Source organism: Pseudonaja textilis, chromosome 1 (assembly GCF_049901715.1).
Source record: "Pseudonaja textilis isolate UNSWEBS1 chromosome 1, rPseTex1.2, whole genome shotgun sequence".
In the NCBI taxonomy this organism is placed as follows: domain Eukaryota; kingdom Metazoa; phylum Chordata; class Lepidosauria; order Squamata; family Elapidae; genus Pseudonaja; species Pseudonaja textilis.
The window spans coordinates 18489969-18514040 of NC_141990.1; the positions used below are offsets into that span (position 1 = coordinate 18489969).

Sequence of the window (24072 nt, forward strand, 5' to 3'; positions counted from 1 at the left end):
CTCTTTGGAAAACGGGTGTTTCTCATCTGAGGCAACTTTCTCTCTGATCACATCCTCCCTCAAACTACAGCTCCCATGGTGCTTTTCATGGTTGCGTCATCTTGGAGTAACCCCGACCCTTGTGTGCAGTTTTGGCGCCCGTACGCAATTCTCTTTTTTACCTTAGCTAAGGAGGCGTGGCTTTAAAAGGGGCGGGGGCAAGGGGAAAGAGGAGGGCCTTGGCGGGGCAAGAGGATCCCCGCGAGGTAAAGAGGCGCATGCGTATATTTCTTGGGTGCAGCCGCCACTGCTACTACAGCTGCCGCCTTCTCCGTCGCCGCTGCCGTAAGAGCAGTAGCGGCGCGAGCGTGAAAGAGGCGAGTTGTCTCGCGCTCAGGGAAGCAAAACCGTTGAATCGCCTGCCTCGCACGCGACCCCGCTTCGGCCTGCCGGCCGACCAACCAATAGCCTGCTCTCTGGCTTTTTTTGTTTGTTTCTGTGTTTCTCTCTCTCTCTCTCTCTCTCTTTCTTTCTCTCTCTCTTTCTAGCCTCGGTCGGGAGCAGAACAAAAATATTTAAAGAAGCAAAACCTCCCAGCCTCCGAAAAACTCTGTAAAGATGGTCGACCGCGAGCAGCTGGTGCAGAAAGCCCGGCTGGCAGAGCAAGCCGAGAGATACGACGACATGGCGGCTGCCATGAAGAACGTAAGTCGCCCTTTTCTGCCCTCCGTTTCCCGCCGTAGCGGCAATAAAAGGGCCCTCCCGCCGCCTATTTTTGAGGGAAATTTTTCTTTTGGGGGCTTTTGTCTGGAGATTCTTTTTTGAAGTAGGAAGGAAAATATTTTCCACTTTTCTTTCCCAACATACACGAGGAGAAATAATTTTAAAAAGTGGCAGTAGATTTTCCGTCTCCCTCTCTCATTTGTTTGAGGAAATTAGGCTGACGTTCTGATGAAATAAACGTTAAAGAAGGGGAAATAATTACAATATGCAGAAATAAAGTGACAGACCGTTATTTTGCTCTCCCATGGTCCCATTGGGTAGGTTTTTTTTTCTTTTTTGGGGGAAACACTTTTTCTAATGCGGATGGGGAAAATACGCTGTATTCAAAGGAAAGGGAGGGGTTGATGAGAAAAGCCTTGTATTTTATCACCTGTCTTCTCCCCAAAAGGAATAGGAAAAAACGGTTCTTCAAAATGGTGTTAATACAATACTTTCTTCACTTTAATTTTTGAATGTTTCACTTTAAAGCCCACTCGCTATAGTGGCTGTAGAAAATGTCCCTCATGATGAATCATCGTTTTTGGGGGGTGGAGGGGGGGATTGGCAGTTATTTGGAAGAAATGTATGATAGGGATACAATATTTAAGGTTTTCTACACTCAACTTTCTATGCGGTCTTTGTGTATGTATACACACGCACACATTCTTGTCCCGTATAGAAAATACTTTGGGGCTGAGGTACTGTAATTTCTTATCTCACTTTTAAATAGTAGAAATGGCTTCAAGGAGCAAAGAGTGCTTTCTTTTCTTTCTGACTCTGCCACGCCTAGAGAAAAAGAGCTCCTTTCTTCCTGCACGTGTCTAAAGGAGATTATTCCACCTTGGGTTAGATCTCATTATTAGCATCCCCATTGCATCTAAATGTCTTCTGGCATGCAACCTTACTTTCTGCTGTATCTGTGTTTTGTGTGTCTTTAGAAAGTACTTGAAATAGCACATTACTAATACTGGTTAAGTGAGGACAAGAATCTTATTTCTTACAAACTTCCAGAGCAAATGCCCCACCCTGCTTAAGAGTGGGAAGGAGAGAACCATGTTCCTTTCTGTGCTGGAAAGGGAGCATACTCTTGCTGTCTCTTGGACTGAAATTTCCCACTATTTCTGTTCCTTATACAAAGAAGAGGATTTTTTTTTTCCTAGAGGGAATACCTCCCAAGTATTGTCTCCTCCATGCTGAAGAAATATCTCTTTCCTTTTAAGAAAAAAAATATGAGTACTCTGCTTTTGCTGTCATATTATGCAGTGCAATCTTAGGAAGTTCAAAGGCTAATTATTCCATTTTAGAGAAATGTGACCATCTTTGAAATAAATAGTATTTGGTTCCTCTAAACAGGCATTTTCAAATGCTGTTCTGAACTGAAGTTAATTTTTTCCCCTTTGTTTCGTAAAGTTGTTGGTGTGGCACAGGCAGCATTTGCAGTGATCCTTTATGTTTAATGGAGTTACATTATGATATTAGTTGTAATCACCTTCCTCTACAATTTTTGATTGTTCCTTGGTGGACTGATGAAACTGTTCTGTTTTGCCTCATCATTAGGCCTAGTTAAAGTAGTGTCTTTTCTGCATTGGGGTGGGGAGAGAAGGGGGGATTTGATGCTACTTACGTTTCAATACTTTGAGGATAAGCTATACCTTGCCCCTCCCTTTGTATCACCATATTGCAGAAATATGAGTAATCCTACGTTCTGTTGAGAGGGCATACCTAGTGGCATGGATGTTCTGTCTTTTTTCCCCTTTTGCTCCCCCTCTCTAGTGCTTGGGCGGTGCCACTCCCTAGTCTTTCCCAGTAATTCAGCTAGTATACCCACCCCCTAACTCCCACAAGCAGCCCCACCCACAATTGGCAACCAACTCATCCCTTAATCTGCTTCATGATAGTGAGCTAAGATTATGATTTTGATCAATAAAAGCGTATTCTTCTTTTGAACTGCAAATCTTTAAATATTTCATTTTTCTACCTAGCACTCTTTGGGGGAGATTTGGATAACATAGGGAGAATTGCCAATTGAAAATGATCTTTGTATACTAATTAATACTTAATTTCTTTCTTGGGGTATTTTTTATACATTATAGTGCATCCTTTTCTTAAGTTTCGGATGATAGTGTTCTTTTCTTTTGTGGAATAACCTTCATATTTATATAGGGTGTCTTCAGAAGTGTTTATTTGAAGATTTGTTCAGAATTAAGCTAAGATGGATTAATTTTAGTACAGTTAATAGGTCATTGTAGAACAGAGCTCTTAAATACTATAAACTGGAGGAATTTATTTCATTTTTTACAATCCAATAAATAAAAAAGAAATGTTTGATCTGATCTTGCAAACAAAGCAATCGTGGGAGGCAGTATCAAGTCATTCCAGAAGATTCTGCATTTGTCATATTGCAGAGAGGCTAGACTGGGTGGAGAGAGGGAGGGAGGGGTTGCTTTAAAGGGGAGAACAGTTCTTTATATTTGCCTTGTTAGTCAGGTCTGAGCCTTTAAGAGAAGCCAGCATGGCCTCTCACTGATGAATAGCAATACTGATCTAGACTAGAATTGTCGCAGTCTGCTCTTTATCTTATTGCACCATTTTGTCCTAACCTTGTGTTTGTCAAGGAAATAGAATTGCCAGAGCTTTTTTGAGAAGAGGAAGATTCAGCTAGCAATATAAATGAGATGGAGATCCATATGTGGCATAGCGGTTCTCTGTTAATTTTGGGCAGACCATTTCTGCAATGTGGCTTGATGCCAATCAGTGCATACAGAGGAATCTCACTTACAGCAGCTGAATGTGAGTCTTCAGTCCTAGGTTTTGCAACATATGCATTATATTTTCTGACTTGATGTCTGATTTCTCCAATAGCTTTCCAGATTTTTTTGTGTTTCCTGTGATTTCCTTAAGTACCAGCATTTTTGTGTGAAGTATACTTTGTGTAAAATAATGGAAATATAATATCTTACAGCATCTCACTGTTACAGAATTTCTTCAACAGTTAGCATCTAAATCTTTGAAAGTGCCTGCTTGTTGACCTCTATTAAGGCTAATATAAAAAAATGAGCTATTACACTTAGAAATGACATTACAGACCTAATAGCCATATCTCACATCATCCTTTCCCATTCCAGGTGTGTGCAAGACTTATGACCTTTCACTGATTTCCCATTGTAAGGCAATGATGTCACATAACAATAGAGGCTGCAGTGCACCCAGTTGGTGACTGACTGCATATATAGCATTTTGTCTCAATGCAGAAATAAGAATTACAATTAAACTGATATCTACAACCAAATACAATGTTTTAGACTGCATCCTAAATGTGACTTGTGGTTTATCTCTTAACCTAATGAACTTAGATACCTGTAGTAAAGTATATCGAAGACTGACAAAAGAGAAACTTCGCAATGGAGACATGCCAACATCATTAAACTATTAAGTGTAAAAAGAGATCTGCATCTGAGCAATGGCTAGCTTTTCAGTTCTTATGAAGAATAGTTGGACTAAGCAAGATATGAAGACAGTAATGCATTCTTCCTCTTCCAGACCATGTTGCATTCAGAGGTATACTGCCTCTAATTTTAGAGGTTAAATGTAACTGCTGAGGTGTGAAACCTTAAAATTCTTACATGTTGTGTATCAATATTCCTTTTCTGATTGTTCTATATGTAGCATGCACATAAGAGCGCATTGTCCTACAGAGCCTTGCTGCATCTTCACTTGGGTGAACTTGAAAGCCATGTATTAAAATAACGTGCTGAAATTAGGAGATTCCATGCAGGTAAAGTCCAACAGGATGTGCTGACAGCATCTCTGAAATGGATGCTTCAACTGGAACTTGTTGATCAACTTCATAGCTGTCATCCAACAACTTATGGTAGGATGTCTAGATCAGTAACCATTATAACAAAGATGGAGCCCTCCATCTGTTTGAAGATAAAAGTGCTTGCCAATTCTCAGTTCATAGGAACTGTATAGTGACTGGATTTTTTTGTGCAACACTTTTGGACCCCTGATTTATCAACTTCATCTTTATTATTTTGAATTTAGATTTCATATAGAAGAACATGGTAAGTTAAATAGTATTATTTTATTTTTGGCATCTATCTGTAATTTATTGGGCTTTCTGGAACTTGAAAACGTGTATCTTAAATCAGCATTGAATGTTCTTAGTTAACTTAAATCACCCAATATGTGTTTAACAAGACATTACATAATTATCTTGAACATTAATAGAAAAGCTGCTAACAAATAATTTTTTATTTCTCTTCTTTAAAATGGGAAATATCTTATAAACTTTTTTGAATGTTTTTCTGTATCTAAGGGTCCAAAACTTAATAATAGCATTAGGGCACAGTGTGATGTTACAGGTGACCTTTAATGTACTATTTACTGAAAAGGCTATCACTGTACAAAGATAGATTAGAAATCTGCCCTTTGCCATTACAGTGTTTCTGTTAGCTCAGGAACCAGTACGTGGTAAATGGTAAGCTCTGTTTGATTAGTATTTAGATATTGTCATAATTATTGTGGTGAGATAGTTTCTGACTTGAAAACTGTTAAATTTAATTAAAGACATGGAGGTAGTCAGCTATTACAGAACTTAAAGATAGCAGGAGCAAGAGATAATGTTGTTCTTCCATCATTTTTACCTGCCCCAAATCCATCAGATAGTATGTAGATGGCTCACTGACTGTTACTTGGCCAGATAATGTCTCCATATGAAAAAAAACAAAAAACAAATAGTGATGGACTTTGAGATTTACTCCCCAGATTGCCTATCTCTGAGTTAATACACAATAGACAATGTTAGAAGATAGATGTGAACTCTGATGAAAATGCACATTGCAAAATCAAATGGACTTTTATATGGCTTTTAAAAGGACCTTAGATTAATATTGAGCTCCTTTTTTAGAAGCTAAGCAAGGGCACATCGCTGAGAGGGTTTGGATCTAAGGAATTAAACACAGGGTGGGTTATTTTGCTTTTTAGTGTTGAATGATACTTTGCACGTTGGTATATTAGAATAATGATATTGTGTGCTGTATGCCATTAAACCATTAATTAGTGTTGGTTGCCTTAAGCAGTTCTTAATCAAGGTATAATACAGTCCTATGTATTTTTCTCAGAACTAACCTTTATTGAGCTATGATCTTTACTTCCAATTTCAGGTAAGTATATAGGATTAAATCCTTAATTTTCTAATTGCTTCCTTGTTTGTAAAGATTAATAACATACTGTTTTTTTCTTATAATAGGGACAGGTGTTCCATTTGGTGGGAGAAATAGCTTTAAATTATACTGTACAAGATCAGTTGAAATTGGCATTTTCAGCCAATATGATGCTGTGGCTATATAATTGTATCTAATTTATTGCTGGCACTTGGCATAGATCCTGTTTATGGTTGACAGTGGTAAATAAGATCAGATTTTTTCATAATTGTACCTCTCTGGTATCTAGACCTGTGCTGTAGATGTGTAGATTGTGGTATTTCGGTTTTTAAGATAATAGGTCATCCACATTTCTGACAACATGTGAAGATAAGGAAACTCAGCTTTTGCTTACGTTTATATGTTGTGATATTTAATTTTCTATTTTGTCATCCTCTAAAAAGAGGAAGAAGAAATGTTAGTATGTTAACTCGGGATTTCCAAGGTGAATGAGTTGGCTTGTACATAATTACTATATGCCTGCCAGAAAGTGAGAGATGTCAGTGTAGAAGCTTTACATGCTCCCTAGAACTTGTATGCTTTAGGGATTTTTTTAATGGAAGAAAATATTTACTTCTAAGACCTTCTTCAATTTACATGTTTTCCTTTTTTCCTGATGACACTGCAGCAATGTAAGAATGTACATTTTTAGCTGATGATAAATAATGTGCTATAAGGATGTGAACAAAATGGAAACATAGCTTGTTACAAAACCTGAACAAATTATTGCTGTCTAAAAGTTGTGCTCCACCATTTTGGTTCAGCAGAAATAAACTAGAAAAACAACAGTTCTCTTGTTTTGGGCTTCAACTAAAATAATATCCCTGGATTATGGAGTAAGTAGGCAAGGCTAATGTGAGTTGCCTCATCTCTTCTCCTTTCCCTGCTCATTAGTTGCCACCAAATCCCTGTTTATCTGGCCTTCCCACCCTGACTGTTGCTGTTGTTGCACACACTATCTTTTCCATTTTGACTTCCACTTATACTTGTAAAATTGAATTTTGTACAGTATATGGAATAAAATGTTCTGTTTCATTCCATATGTGAACAAAAACTTACCTGTTTCAGTTTAAGCATATGTCACCAAATCCCACTGTTACATGCAATGGACATTTTGCACTTTCCTTATGTATTGCAACAAGGTAAACTCCTCGGTTCCCATATGAGAATTGGTGAGACTCTGATTTGTCAAATTTTTATCCCACAGAAGTTAAACTCACATGGTAATGGGATATTTATATAACATGGTTTCATGTGTTTTATTTTTTAAATTAATAAGAACTTAGATTGTAGGTTCATGGTTTACTGATACAGTCACAAATAATTGATAGAAGCTGCTATCAAAACAAATGGCTTTCGGAATTGGCTTGTATTCTGGGAGTGATATTTCTTCAATTTTGGCCATGTCAATTTAGGTAATGACAGTCTTTTTGAACAGCTGACTGAGGCAGCTGCAGTAATATTGAATTAGGTGCAGATATCTGAAATTTGCCTAGTTATGGAGATGCAGATTAGTTTTCAATTAAGGCTCAGATTTGCTCACAGCTAGTCAATTACTAGGCGAATATTCATCAGTTGCAAATATTTTAGGTCACTAAAATATACTCACATGGTAATGGGACATTTATATAACATGGTTTCATATGTTTTATTTTTTAAATTAATAAGAACTTAGATTGTAGATTCATTGTTTACTGATACAGTCAAATAATTGATAGAAGCTGCTATCAAAACAAATGGCTTTCGGAATTGGCTTGTATTCTGGGAGTGATATTTCTTCAAATTTGGCCATGTCAATTTAGGTAATGACAATCTTTTCAAACAGCTGACTGAGGCAGCTGCAGTAATATTGAATTAGGTGCAGATATCTGAAATTTGCTTAGTTATGGAGATACAGATTAGTTTTCAATTAAAACTCAGATTTGCTCACAGCTAGTCAATTACTAGGCGAATATTCATCAGTTGCAGATATTTTAGGTCACTAAATGTGAGAACTTTGGTGGGGAATATTCTTTCGTCTCCATAGCAACAGTACTGCGTAGGTTACAGCTTGAACCAAATATGTTGCTGCATTTCATCTTTACCTCTTTTCCATCACAGCACATCTTTTTCTTCGGTGCTTGCTAAAGATGTGTTTTCCAGCAAATGTTCCTAAGCAAATAATTCAGATTAGAATGTTCATCTCAGTATTCATTGTTGATGCTAGTATTTGGGCTGCATTACAAGGTATAAAAAATTAAATTGGTCTATTTTAGAGTTTTGCTTTTTAAGAAACTAACCATTTTTGATATCGGGAAATGTATATTTTATGGAATATTGGAAATGGTGTTTTCTATTTAGAAATACAATATTCAGCTGTGGTATACTTTTAATGTATATTTTTTTACACAGTCTGAAAAGCAAATGTTAATACAATTTTAAAATGAGCAACCATGCTTAGAGGTGAAAAAAAATCCATATAATTTTTTGACCTTATAGAAATTTCTGGTCCACTTTTCTGGGTGCTCATGTGTTTTGATTTTTTTTTCTCCAGAAACATTGTCTATTGGGTAGATTACGTGAGAAAAGTGATGGGTTTTTGACCCATAGTTATTTGTGAATATTTTTACTAAAGCTAGTAAGAATTTATACATAGAATATATGGATAAATGTTTTTGCAACATGGTGTTCAGATTCTTTGCTAATAACTGTTCCACTTTAATAATTAATTCCTTGGAGCTTTTGGAAAGTCCTTTTCTCCTGGAGAATTAGTTTTCTACTTCCTGTGATTTCAGTATAGCTAAAATAGGTTACAAGAAGCAGAGCTATTTCAGCAGGGTCTAAAATGCATCTGCTTTGGTCCCATGGCATTGCAAAGATGATTATATCTATTGCCATAGAGAAACCATGTAAAACTTTGTATGGATTGTGCATTATTATTACTGTATACTTCTTGCATCCACCATCCACTCTTGTGAGGAATAAGAGGCATCTCCTCCATTACTAGAGGAATAATGTACGCTATATATTTCTGGTGAAGGAAAGATAAGCCAACTTACGTATTAGTGGAGTGGAGATCTTGTAAAAATAAGTTGCATTTAGCTGGTAGTGCTTGAATGATAGGGATATTGCAGTTTGCTTCCATTGTTTGTTAGTTTATTTATTTATTGATTTGATTTGATTTGATTTGTCAATTGCTTACAACGGGGGTGTCCAACCTTGGCAACTTTAAGACTTGTGGACTTCAACTCCCAGAATTCCTCAGCCAGCAAAGCTGGCTGAGGAATTCTGGGAGTTGAAGTCCACAAGTCTTAAAGTTGCCAAGGTTGGACACCCCTGGCTTACAAGATAATAGGTATAAGGATAAACATAGTTATGAATGCATGAAATGGGTACATATAAGAAAAATAAAAGAAACAATAGGACAGGGACGGTAGGCACTTTGGTGCATTTATGCATGCCCCCTACAGACCTCTTAGGAAAGGGGTGAGGTCAATAGTAGAAAGTCTAAGGTTAAAGTTTTTGGGGTTTGGGAAAGAAACCAGAGTCAGGAAGAGTAATCCAGAAATTGACCACTCTGTTGCTGAAGTCGTATTTCTTGAAATCAAGTTTGGTGTGGTTAACTTTGAGTTTGTATCTATTGTTTGCTCTTGTGTTGTTATGGTTGAAGCTGAAGTATTCATTGACAGGTAGCACATTACAATGTATGATTTTATATACTATACTTAGATCGGACCGAAGGCGGCATACTTCTAAGTTTTCTAGGTCTAGAATTTCGAGTCTGGTGGCATAAGGTATTCTGCAACGAGTTTCTCAACTGTGTTAATATCAGATATGTAATGTGGGTTCCAGACTGATGAGCTGTATTCAAGTATTGGTCTGGCAAATGTTTTGTATCCCCTAGTTAGTAGTGTGATATTACCAGAGAAAAACCTACGTAGGATTAGGTTAACAACTCTTAATACCTTTTTGGCTATGTAGTTACAGTGGGCTCTAGCACTTAGGTCATTAGAGATGAGTACTCCAAGATCCTTGACAGAGTTTGGCTCATCAACAAGGTCTTGACTATTCAGCTTGTTTTTTATTTTTTGATTTTTTTTGCCAATATGTAGGACAGAGCATTTATTTGTTGAGATTTGAAGTTGCCATTTGTTTGACCATTCTGATACATAGTCGAGGCCTTTTTGAAGGGTAGCAGTATTGTCTGTGGTGTTGAATAGCTTTACATCATCAGTGAAGAGAATGCAGTTGCTCTTAATATGATCGCATTGCATTGGATGGACATTACATATTGGATGCCTTAAAATAACTTCAAATGAAGGTTTGGGAAATTTTCCAATTGTATTAAAGTTACACTGAATTCAAATATTTGAAATAATTATATCCATCTTTTAGTTAAAACTTGGGATCTTAAGGTTAATTATAAAGCCCAATGATGTTATGCTGTAATGATGCAACACCTAGAAATACATAGTTTAAAATATTAGAAGCCAGAATATTGCATGACAATTGGCTATATATTTGACTATAGTTCTTTAGTATACATAAATGTACATCATTATATCCTACTTGATTAAATTGATCTGTATAATAGCAAATGATTAAAAGAAATTATAGAGGAACAGTTGTGAAACTGGTGAAAAATGGAGAAAAGAGTTATCAGGACACTGGGCTTCCGTACCTTACACAAGCTTTAGACACGTGAATTTCATGTACATTATTACCATCATGACTAGAAATGTGGGAGGAGGGGGAACAGCATGATTGAGTAAAAGCTGGAATAGTTTAGTAAGCCCAATGAATTTTTCAGCTAATAGCAAATTGCTTGCCAAGCTATTATCATTTACTTTATGTTTAAATATTTTGTCTTTCACATTACTCAACCTTTCATAAATCTGATAAATATTCTTACTATCATTTTTCTGGAAAGTAGTAATTCGCCATAAACGAACACTCAAAGCTTTCCACAAAGTCATGTAACAATCTGAAAAGATTGGTAGTGGGATACGATCAAATGCCAAGTATTGTTTTGTAAGGCAGTAAGTTTAGATAATTAACTGACTTCATAAAGAAAGCTTGCTAGATGGGGACTTGATAAACATTGTAGAATTGGTATGTATTGTCATAATACAATATAAGAGCTAAGGTATCTCACAAAATTGCTCAGCTTCCAAAATATGTATATCAGGCTCCACTAATAGCCTTGTCTAATGCCTGAGGGAAAAGCCAGGTTTTCATGGCCTTCCAGAAGACTCACATGATTGATGCCATCTAAATCTCAGGGAGAAGGCTGTTTCATATGGCAGGTGTAGAGATAGAAAACTTCTCATAAACCACTCTGTGGCCTTTAATAAATATCATCATCTGGCTCCTGCAAGATGACTCTGTTTCATAGAAAGGATCTAGAGCCTACCCTCGTGTGAGATTTAGTGGGTTAGTCAGAAACTGTTGGAGAGTCCTTTGTAAATGATGTAGATTTTTAAAATGTTGCTATTCTCAGTAATGTATTGTTTAACTATTTTGTTACATTACTTTTGCTGGCTTTATTTTGTGTAATACAAATAATCTTTGACTTACCACAGTTCATTTAGTGACCATTCAAAGTTACAAGGGCACTAAAAAAGAGACTTATGACTATTTTTCAGTTACAACCATTGCAGCATCCCCATGATCGTACAGGTGAAGCTCGAAAAATTAGAATATCGTGCAAAAGTTCATTTATTTCAGTAATGCAACTTAAAAGGTGAACCTAATATATGAGATAGACTCACTTCATGCAAAGCAAGATAGTTCAAGCCATGATGTATCATAATTGAGATAATTATGGTTTACAACTCATGAAAACCCCAAATCCACAATCTCAGAAAATTAGGATATTGTGAAAAGGTTCAATATTCTAGGCTCAAAGTCTCACTCTAATCAGCTAATTAAGCCATAACACCTGCAAAGGGTTCCTGAGCCTTTAAATGGTCTCTCAGTCTGGTTCAGTAGGAATCACAATCATGGGAAAGAGTGCTGACCTGACAGTTGTGCAGAAAACCATCATTGACACCTTCCATAAGGAGGGAAAGCCTCAAAAGGTAATTGCAAAAGAAGTTGGATGTTCCCAAAGTGCTGTATCAAAGCACATTAATAGAAAGTTATGTGGAAGGGAAAAGTGTGGAAGAAAAAGGTGCACAAGGAGCAGGGATGACCGCAGCCTGGAGAGGATTGTCAGGAAAAGGTTATTCAAAAGTGTTGGGAATTTTCACAAGGAGTGGACTGAGGCTGGAGTCAGTGCATCAAGAGCCACCACACACAGACGGATCCCGGACATGGGCTTCAAATGTTGTATTCTTCTTGTCAAGCCGCTCCTGAACAACAAACAACGTCAGAAGCGTCTTACCTGGGCTAAAGAAAAACAGAACTGGTCTGTTGCTCAGTGGTCCAAAGTCCTCTTTTCTGATGAGAGCAACCTTTGCATTTTATTTGGAAACCAAGGACCCAGAGTCTGGAGGAAGAATGGAGAGGCATACACTGCAAGATGCTTGAAGTCCAGTGTGAAGTTTCCATGGTCGGTGTTGATTTGGGGAGCCATGTCATCTGCTGGTGTTGGTCCACTGTGCTTCCTTAAGTCCAGGGTCAACACAGCCATCTATCAGGAGCACTTCATGCTTCCTTCCGCAGACAAGCTTTATGGGGATGCTGACTTCATTTTCCAGCAGGACTTGGCTGCCCAAAGCACCAAAACCACACTGCCCAAAGCACTAAAACCTGGTTCAATGACCATGGGATTACTGTGCTTGATTGGCCAGCAAAATTGCCTTACCTGAACCCCATAGAGAATCTATGGGGCATTGCCAAGAGAAAGATAAGAGACATGAGACCGAACAATGCAGAAGAGCTGAAGGCCACTATTGAAGCATCCTGGTCTTCCATAACACCTCAGCAGTGCCACAGGCTGATAGCTTCCATGCCACGACGCACTGAGGCAGTAATTGCTGCAAAAGGGGCCCAAAACAAGTACTGAGTACATAAGCATGCTTATACTTTTCAGAGGTCCGATATTCTATGTACAATCCTTTTTTATTGATTGCATGTAATATTCTAATTTTCTGAGATTGTGGATTTGTGGTTTTCATGAGCTGTCAGCCATAATCATCACAATTATGACAAATCATGGCTTGAACTATCTTACTTTGCATGTAATGAATCTATCTCATATATTAGTTTCACCTTTTAAGTTGCATTACTGAAATAAATGAACTTTTCTATGATATTCTAATTTTTCAAATTTCACCTATATGTTCAAAATTCAGATGCTTGGCAATTGGTTCATTCTTATGACTACTGCTGTTTCCCAAGGTCATGTGATCCCCTTTTGTAACCTTAACAACCATGTTACTAACTTATTAACTGCTGTGATTCACTTAACTGGTGTCAAGAAAAGTTATAAAATGGGGCAAAGTTCACTTAACAAATGTCTCACTTAACAACAGAAATTTTGGGCTCAATTGTGGTCATAAGTAGAGGACTACATGTATATTTTAACATTTGAAATCGAATCATTTTCTCTCAAAGGCCAGTAACCTAGATAGAACAATTAATTGGCTGTATTCTGTGGGAAATAGAATTATCTGAATTTGGTGGTAGTGACTAAGGTAGAAATCACAATTCAGGGGAGATATTTTCCTGTAGGAAGGAAGTTTCAGGTCAGCATTTTTTTTTTCACTAAAACCTGAAAGAGAGATTTCAATCTGGGTCTCCTGTTGTCAGAGTAGATACTACAGGGTTAGAAGGGTGGTGGTCCGTTGTAAGATGATAATTATTGAGAGGAAGCTGCTGGGCCATTGAAGTATCTCAAATCATACAATCATATCTTCAGTCCAATTGTTACAGAATTTGTTTAAAGTAGTTTGTTTAGAAGTATTTATATTGTATAAAGATGCCCATTAAAGGAGGGGACAAAGTACATGTTCCTGTAAGCCAGAATTGTGGTAATTGATCCAACGCATTCAGGGGTCAACAGGCTTGGGAAGGCTAATTTTGCTGATAGGATAGTATGAAAATAATTTATTGGGATTGTTGGTTGATAAGGTCATATTTATCTGACTGTTGCCATTCTAGGAAGAAAGCTTAGCAACATCATTTACGGAACCTTAAAAGGTTCCTTTAAAAGTGATGACTGATCTTTAAAGGTGTGCTTTGGGCAAAAATAAGATATGTTCTGATCAGGGAGAGGAATTTTAAGTTCTGCCTCTCCGTTCTTCCCCTCTGATATGTGCAAGTACATCATTGCATTGCCAAGGATTTTTTAATGCTTGCCTGCTTCATGATAGCTAACTAGGTGTGGAAATGTTTCCCTTTGATTCTGTTGCAGCTTAGCACGCTAGGATGGTGCACAGTTGTCTCCAGTTTTGAAATTTAGATGATGTTATTCATTAATAAAACGGAGGCTGCAGCTATCTTTATGAAGACATTATATGGTACTGAAAATTTGGGAAGAAGTCCAGAAGTTTTATTGCTACATTTTGATATAAATAAATATAAATGGAATGTAGGTAATTAATATTCTTTATGGTTCCTGTACTTGATCTGGAAATGCTTCCAAAATTCCAGGATTACTTTCTTGCACAATATTGATTTGTGTTCAATGTGAATGTTATAGAACTAAGTAGTCCTTGACTTAACAATTGGTCACTTAGCAACTGGTTGAAGTTATGGCAGATCCCATTTTTAAAGTTACAACATTCCCAAACATGAATACACTCTGCATGCTTGGTATCTGGCCTACATATGTGGCCATTTGCAGTGCAAGTGTAGACACATGATCATGATTTAAGGCATTTTTGGCAGAAAATGGCATTTACATCCTGTTTGTGGCAAAAAGTGCTCCATAGCAAACAATGAGTTTGCTTCATGGTTGTGATATTTGGGTTACAACTTCCACAAAGGTCATAAAATTGGGTCAGGTCATATGACCCGCATTGCAACCATCATTACTTGGACCTTATTTGCAGGGCTCAATTATGGTCAAAACTTGATGAAATAGAGAGAGAAAATAGGGCAGGGAATGGAATTTAAATAATTTTTATAAGTGATTTGTATATCTGTATATCAATGATGTCAGGGTTCAGGCAATTGCCCTAATTAAATCATGAGCCTGGAGCCAAGCTTTAAAAAAATCAAAAGATTTATTATATGAGTTATATTTTGGAATGAAATAATTTCCTATTTTTGAACCATTTCTTTGCCCCAGTCATGCTAATTGCAACAGCAATTCTGCAGATTGAAAACTTGTATTAAGAAGAAAGTCAGCCTCTATAAAGTTTCCTACCTGAAAGGTCTCAAATACACATTCTTGTATTAGCTATAGTTCACATGTTACACAGCAGCTATATGTTGACTTTATAATAATTTTCATATAAATCTGCATTCACTTTGGATTCATTTCCCACTCTCCTGGCACAAACAAAATACAAGATGTTTGGATTGTCTTCCAATAATTTATGGAATTGCAGGAGAGCAATAATATAAACAATTTCTGCATTTTACCTAGTAGCTGATACACATGATATTATTAACAGTAGCTTAGGGATGGGACTTTAAGGTTTGGATTTTTTCCTTTAACCCCCCCAAATTAAGCTTTTGGAGCCCAACGGAAAAGACTCACAATTGAAAATAAAGCACAGTTCTGCTTTAGAATGTAAGGAAATATTAATTCTTAATTACTGTAAATTTCATTGATAAATACAAGTCAACTGTTCCTTTTACTACTACTGTACAGTTAAAGTTGTATATGTAGTTACATGTGCATACAAGCCTGTTCATTCTGCTCAAAGAGAATCTTGATAAATGAGACTTTCCAAATTTGAGTTTAATACTATCTGTAATCAAAATTATCTATTTGCTGAAGATAATGCTTTGAAATCAAGTGGTCTTTGATAGTTGTTCTGAAAAAGCACTTTCTGAAGTAACTGATGAATTAAAGTTTGTTGCTATTTAAAACAAAATGTCATGAGCATCCTTGGTCCTGTTACTATACAAGACTGTAATCAGAATAGTAGGCCCAGAGAAGCCTTTGCCTTATGATGAGGATTTTATTCCCTAGTAACAGCAATATATCTAAATTGTGAGGAAATAAATTTTGAGGAAAACTGGTGACTGCAGAGAGCAGTAACATACAGAATACTGTACTGAATGTCTTCCCATCTACAAATATTTACCTTCAGTTAAACAAGTATATCCCATTCTTTTAAGTACCAGCCTTTCTGAGTATATAATATGAAATGAATTATAAATACAATGTTGGTGATGTAAAAGTATACAAAAAGCAGAAAACAATGCATATCTAAAAAGAGATTCTTGTCTTTTTGTATTAAGCTATATGTCAAATTAGTTTCATTGACATACATATCTACATAAATGAAGCTATGTTCTAACCTGTTTACAATGGTGAAGTTTAACTTGTGTTAGACTTGTACAATTTTCAAAAGAAAAATACAGAATTGTACAGTCCATTTTACTCTTTGACTCCAGCTTGTTAAACTGATCTGTAACATTTGGCTACACTGAGAAAATTAATGCATCTTGAAAGCTGGGCTGTTTTGTCATAAAAACTGTATATCATAAAAACTGTATACTTTGGTGGCAAACCCTTCCCCCCCCCCCTCCCAAATACCTTCGGTTACATCATTAAAATGTTAAAAATCAGCAAATATACTGGAATTCAACTTTGCTGGCAATAAATGTGCAAGTTGTATGTTAGGTTGTATGTTGGTTTAGTAATTTCTAGCAGTTAGTAGTTAAGATAAATGTAATGTGGCGCTGCTTGAAGGTTTGTTTTTACAAATAGTAAAAACTAGTATCTATAATAATTGATTTACAACCTTAAATAAATGGTATTTGTGTACCTATTGATCATATTGGTCAAGGCTGATACAGTTCAAAACATTTGGAGAGTTCTGGGAAGAGGCTGGTCTAGAATAAAGTTAAGGTTGTATAGATTTATAAGATTATAGAGTTTATAAAAGTCATACATTTTTCATCACAGAGCTTTGCACAAACTTACCCATAGTGTTTAATTCCTGTTTTACCTAAATTTCTAACATGCTGCAGATAAGTAACACTAGTTGGGGATACTGGTTGTTTCTTTTTTAAACAAAGGAACAAATCACGTCCGTGTGTAAGCTTGTAATATATACAATATTATAGGTGTATAACTGTGGCAGCTACCTCAGGAGTGCTTCTCTGCTAGGAGATGTTTCAGATCTGCTTTGGTCTTTCATAATGTTCCAGAATATCAAGAATCTGTGGATCTGTCATAAATTAAAAGGATTACTTGATATACTTTACAACAAGGGTGGGATGCTACCGGTTCGGCCTGGTTCTATAGAACCTATAGCTGCAAAGAGCAGCTGACACTGAACTGGTTCAGTGTTTGGCCCACCCGCCTGCCCAGGCTCTAAGCTGTCCTTTATTCCCGCTTTTCCCTCCTCAGCTGCTTTGCACGGCACAGTTGAAGTTGAAAAAGCAGGAAATGAGGATTTTCAAATGCTGCGCACCGGAGCACAGCGCTTGTCAGCTGTCCAGGCAGCACAGCTAATGATTTCTTGAAAACACTGCACACACGATTGTCCACGATTCGGAGAACCAGCAAATCGCTCCACTGGCTGGCCCTGCCCCACCCACTCACTCCTTAACCTGGCATGTGAGCCAACTTGCCTGGTTTGGTAAGTTGCTATTCCACCCCCCACCGCCCCCCGACCATTAGCTGTTCTAATGCCTCTGACAGGAGATTTAGATTAGCTAGAAAGCAGGAAATCCTTGGATTTCTTGCTTTCTAGCTAATCTAAAAGCAGAGCCGAATCTCCCTTAGGACGGAAGCTATGCAGTGCATACTCAGGTAGCCAATTGCAAATAGATAGATCTCCTTGGGAATCTGATTCTGTGAGCAACTCAATCTGCCTGCCTGCTTTGCCTGCTTTTGGGTAAAAGTTGCTCTTTTTTAAATTAAAAAAAAAAATCAATGTTTACATAAATATTTATAATATTTACATACAAGCCATGCCCGCCCAGTCACATGTCCACCAAGCCACACCCACAAATTAGGCCACACCCACATAACCGGTTGTGAAGAAATTTGAATCCCACCCCTGCTCTACAATGCTGTCCATCTAAAGTGTAAAACCTTTTCCAGGTTTGTAAACTTCTTAGATGCCGGGTTTACTTCTCAGCAGATCCCAAATTTCAGGAAAATTGTTAGATATGATTAAGAATGATTAAATGTAGCTAAAATAAGCCTGTCAAGCTTTAAATAGCTTTCTAGCATTTTATAAAACAAAATTTAAAAAAATATTCTGTGGCCTAAAATAGAAAAATGCTGTGTAGGTGGCAGAATGGCATTCTTAAATATGATACCCATTTGCCTTGCTGTCACTAAGATCCCATCTTGATGCTCTTGCTGGGGGCCGCTACATGCCTGCTTTTGCTGAGTCTGTCCTTCGTTAGAAAAAGTAAATACAACTCTGACATTTTGGTGCCAAGTTAATTGATGTTGCTGATTAAATGCTTCTGAAATTAATGTATTAGAAAATAAAAGCTCTATTTGTGCAGATAGTTTGTTCTCTTAGTTTGGTAGTATTTCTGTAAGAAGTATAACCATGGTTTATTTTTTTATTATTGCCAGTGTGCCAAATACAGATATTCCCACTTGGTTGGATTTGATAGATGCTGAGTTCCTGAGTTGGCAAGATACAGGCATTTTTGTGGTAATTGTGACACCATTACTTAGGACTGCAAACAACTAACTTTGGGTACTTGCTTGCCAAAATTAAGCATAGTGGTCATGCTAAATTTAGCATAAAAATGTCATTAGAGCATACAAGAAGATTTTGACTTCTAGGATCAGATTCTTTTTTTAGGAATACTTTCCAAGTCTTGTAGACCATGAAAAGTAACATGAAAATCAGGGGCCTAAAATCTCAGTAGTATTCTGAGTTTCAAATTTCTCAATTTGTCTTACCTGTATAGTAATTTGTGTCTCTCATTAACATCTTATTTTCAACCTTGCTGCCTGGCTTGCTTCCTATATATATATATATTTTATGATCACTCTGACTTTGATTTCAAACTACTGCCTTTCAGGCTTGACTTCTCCTATAGTTCTGTGATTTCAGCTTCTAAAGAACCCCCTTTTAAAATAGTGTTCATCAAATTTTGAGAAGCAAAACATATTTTGTTTTTTTATATCCCAATAAATCTTTAAAACCTAATATAGTTTTGGAATTACCTCTCTGTATCGCTAGCCAAAAATTTTTAAAACAAAATTTACTTCTAGTGGTGATGTTCCTAGTAGAAGTAGTCCTCGAATACCACTGTAATGGAGGCTGCCTATCACAGTTGTAACTCATAATGATAATAAAATCAGTCACATGACTGACTCAATTTCATAATCTTTTTTGTGGCTGTCGTTAAATCTATTATTGTTAACTGCTATACTCATTAAGCAAACCAATGGTTTGCTATGGCAATAGTACTTAGATTTATATACTGCCTCATAGTGCTTTACAGCCCTAAGTGTTTTACAGTGTCAGCATATTACTCCCCAAAAATCTGGGTCCTCATTTTCCCACCTTGGAAGGATGGAAGGTTGAGTCAACCTTGAGCCAGTCAGGATCGAACTCCTGGCAGTGGGCAAAGTTAGCCTGCAATATTACATTCTAACCACTGCACCACCATGGCACCATTTGCTATGATAGGGTTTTACTGAAAAATGGAACACAGGTAACAATGAGATGATACAAATGATGGGGGAGGGCTTTGTAACTTTGAATTTGGGACATAAATACCCTCCCTCCAAGGGACTGGTTGAACGAACTGGTTGTAACTCTGAGGCCAGCTGTATTAATTTTAATTATGGCAGTAACTTTCTTTGGTCTGGACCATACTTTTTAACCTTCATAACTCTTAAACTGCCCAATTTTTGCATGATATATTATTTTAAGTCAGGAATGGTGTAAAAAAGTTATGATGATGTATTTAAGAAAAGAGCCTTCTGACTTCTACTGTAGTGGGTTGGTGAGAAACATTACACTGAATTAAATTTAAAAGTGGCATGGTTTCGAGTGAAAAAGCAAAACTATTAATTAAATATATTTTGTCATCCTTTGTCTCATATAGGTAACAGAGCTGAATGAGCCACTCTCTAATGAAGAAAGAAATCTCTTGTCTGTAGCTTACAAGAATGTAGTTGGGGCCCGACGCTCCTCTTGGCGAGTTATTAGTAGCATTGAGCAGAAGACCTCTGCTGATGGCAATGAGAAGAAAATAGAGATGGTGCGGGCTTATCGTGAGAAGATTGAGAAGGAATTGGAAGCTGTGTGCCAGGATGTACTCAGTCTCCTAGACAACTACCTGATCAAGAACTGCAGTGAGACCCAATATGAGAGCAAAGTCTTCTACTTGAAGATGAAAGGGGACTATTATCGCTATCTTGCTGAAGTGGCCACAGGGGAGAAGAGAGCAACTGTGGTGGAATCTTCTGAGAAGGCATACAATGAAGCTCATGAAATTAGCAAGGAACACATGCAGCCAACTCATCCCATCCGACTTGGCCTGGCCCTTAACTACTCTGTTTTCTACTATGAGATCCAGAATGCCCCTGAACAGGCATGCCACCTGGCCAAGACGGCTTTTGATGATGCCATTGCTGAGCTGGACACCCTCAATGAGGATTCCTACAAGGACTCAACACTCATCATGCAGCTGCTCCGTGATAACCTAACGCTCTGGACAAGCGACCAGCAAGATGATGACGGTGGTGAAGGCAACAACTAGAACCTTCGGATGGACTGGCAGCCGCACGCCGATGCTACTACTGCAGTCTTTATTTTTTTTCCCACAAGTGAAAAGTGGGGGGGAGGGGGTCAGGGGTGGGGTAGGGGAAAAGGAGGTGTGATCTTCCAGGGAGGCTCCCCGCAACCTGTCTTTGATTGCCTCTGTGACACTTTTGCCAAAACACCACTAGTGGAAAATCAGGCTGGCTGTGGTGGTATGAAGTAGAATAGCAGCCTCACAATGGCATATGGACTGTTCAGTTGATTATTAATTCAAGGGGAGCTGTCTTTAAGTTATCTTAATTGCTAGGCATACATGAAGTTAATGATGACTAACTTGAATGGAATGGCCCTCTCTCTTTTTTTCTCTTGGTTTGATTTCTTTTTTTTTTGTTTCGTTTGTTTATTTGAGAAGCTGTTCTGTGGTTCCAGTAAGGTTTCCCAGTCATTCTCTTCTCAGTGAAATGTCACACTATGTTAAGATAAAGTTTTTGTCTTTTGTCTCTACTGTCCACCTCCAATTTTGGAAGATTTGAGTTCCCATTTATTGTGGCATAATTTTAAAAAGATCCCAAGATTCTAAAATCATAAGCATTGGAGTTTAGATGCTGAAAGTAGCCTGCAGTATTAACGTTACATTACAGTTTACAGTATTTCTACACAACAGCCATATTTTACACCAAACTTTTTGAGTTTAAACTTACTTTTTCTTTCTGGCTTAATGTTCTGTAGTTTGCATCTGGGAAGCAGTTTTCCAGATGTCTGAATACTACATTGAAAACAATCCATCTTGTTCTGATTCCTTTGCCATATTTTAATAGATGCTTAGCAAACAGCTATATGAAGTACAGAAATTCCTAGCAAAGAATTCAGAATTTAAATTGGACAAGAGAAGTTCTTAAAAAATAATGCTATTTGACTATGGCATGATTAACAATGATTATTGTTAATTCAGACCTGTATTTTTCTCATTCAGTGTCTGGACTTTTCCAAGGCCATATCTTCTTTTTCAAAGGAAGAGGAAAGGTGTTATAGTCCATCCTCAGGGATCCTGCTGCCAGTTTGCTCATAATCTTATGTTTCTCCTAGTATAATTAAAAGATTCTCAGCAGATCTCCTCTGCCTCTTTTTCCCATGCTTCAGACCTTTCCTTTGTTGCCCATATTGAAGGCAGGGCCTTTCTGTATTGCAAGCCTGTGATTATAAGTGAATTTATCGGGATAGAAACATCCATAAAGAAAAGTATCTGATGCCAGTGTCCTATTTAACAAATAATAAGATTTAACAAATCTTAGCCTATTTCAAACATGTACAGAAAATTCTGTTCATTTGTGATACTTCATATGCTGGGAATGGGGGGAAATTACAGTTGATCAGGAATTTTTTGTCATCCATTTTTGGAAATCATAGCAGTTGGAAATTCATTGCTTTTTTCCTTCATAAATTACAGGGTTTTTATTTTAAATATAGCTTTTGTTAGTCAAAAGCACCTTAGAAGGAAACAGGGCTCTAATGACTCCCATTGTACAAATAATTTATTTTCCTCTGTGGAAAGGAATATCTTGTTTCTCATGGTGGTCTAGACTTTTTTCTGTTTCATTTGCTACAATGCACCTGGATAGTAGGGCAAGTCTTATTGACAGTCTGCAATTCCAAAGAAAGTAAAAGTTTAAGATGGATGGATATTGCAAAAAGCTGGCAAATCAGCTTCAATGCATCTAGTTCAGATACATTTCTTAAAAAACCAAACATAAATTGCACTTTGTTGCAGTGTGGTAATATACATTCAGTGACTTTCCCTTCAGGGCCACTTCAGTAAAATGCCACGCCAGTAGCCTGTTTTGTGCATCCCGTTGGCTCTACTAAGGAGGAGTGGCTCGCAACTTGAGTGACTAAGTGAAACCTCTAAGAAATATTGTGGACTGGAAGAACATTTTAAGGCTTCTCTTTAATTTGCAGTCATGTGTGAGCAGTGCGTATCTCTGGCTTTGATTTGGAAGTGATTTACTGGAATTACAAAACCTTTCTTGATTTTTTTTCCAGCTTCTAGCTCTGGCTGCTTTAGAAAAACTTTATGCAGGGGAAAAAGATCGCACAAGAGGGCTAAATATGGAGTGGGGGGGCAGGGGGTTGGGGGATGCGAGCAGCTTGAATGGTTTCTTTCAATTTTTTGTTAAAGAAATGCACTTGCCTATGATAACTGTTTCTTCAGTGAAATGAATAACTGCTCCATTATTCTATTGATACAATATTGTGCATGCTGGTGTTGTATTTCTATAAAGTAGCTTGAAATTTATTAACTTATACTGTAGATGTTATGTATTCCTATGACAATAGTCTTCAACAATTTTTTAATTTTTTTTAATTTATTTTATTTTTCCTTTTTCGGGGGTAAAGTTTGCTCTACCAAATAGTGATCGTAACAAAACTGATCTGTTATGGATGTTGCTATAGTGACATGCAATTATATATGATTTTTTTAAAAAAAAGGAAAGCAAAGAAAACACCAGTGTTAGCTTAATCTTAATGTCTGGTGTTCGTCATGGTGAAATTATAACTATTACAGTGTAGGAGAAAAATGACTATGTTCTTTGAATGAGCCTTTGTTTGTGCTTTTCTGTCATGTTATGCAGTGAACTCTTTTTAAGGTCTAATCAGTGATTATTTTTCCAACTCCGTGTTTCTGTAAGGAATTATTTCACACACGGACCATTCTTAGCAGTTTTCCTCAGTGATGGAATATCATGAATGTGAGTCATTATGTAGCCGTCGTACATTGATCAAATAAACTTACAGATCTGATGTCCATGCTACTCCACTATGGTCTTGTGTTGGATTCTGCTTTATTTTTGGTAGCTATGAGCAGGGGGTCGGGGAATGTGCCTGGCTGCCATTGTGTCCTCTGGTGCAAGCTTTGCTAATGCCAGCAGTCCTGGAGTTCTGGCTAAAGTACTTCAGGAAAGGAGAGAGGGAGTGTTATATGAAGATGATGACTAACGGCTCTTTAGTTAATGCCATTCCCCAAGGGTTTGGGAGGGGATTAGTTATTGGACCCTATTTTAGGGATAATTTGTACCCAAGTCTGTTTTCTGACAAAGGGTTGTATAGCCTTTTTCCACTGACATTCTCTCAAGGAAAACTTTGGAGGGGAAACTTAAAACAAAAAAAAAGTTTTAGTAATATTTAAAAACATTTCAATCAGCGCTTCTTGAAAAACTTCAGATTAATCTTGTAGAGACTTTGGGTAGATTTAAGAGATTTATATTGATCATCTGAGGATTCTGGAAAGAGACATCAGAGATCATAAACAGTATGTTCACTTCCAGAGTCTC

At 37.2% G+C, this 24072-nt stretch overlaps 1 protein-coding gene across 1 annotated transcript; it reads left to right on the forward strand.

Annotated features, from left to right (window-relative positions):
- Nucleotides 1-244: 244 nt before the first annotated feature.
- On the forward strand, nt 245-23558 carry YWHAG (tyrosine 3-monooxygenase/tryptophan 5-monooxygenase activation protein gamma). The gene is made up of 2 exons (XM_026708521.2): nt 245-684; nt 20085-23558. Exons 1-2 carry the CDS (start codon nt 598-600, stop codon nt 20739-20741), a joined length of 744 nt encoding a protein of 247 aa, XP_026564306.1. The 5' UTR covers nt 245-597; the 3' UTR covers nt 20742-23558.
- The last annotated feature ends 514 nt before the right edge of the window (nt 23559-24072 follow it).

Coding starts and splice junctions, on each gene's coding strand:
- YWHAG (XM_026708521.2), top strand. CDS start 598: ATGGTCGACCGCGAGCAGCTGGTGCAGAAAGCCCGGCTGGCAGAGCAA. Junction 685..20,084: donor TGGCGGCTGCCATGAAGAAC/GTAAGTCGCCCT, acceptor TGTCTCATATAG/GTAACAGAGCTGAATGAGCC.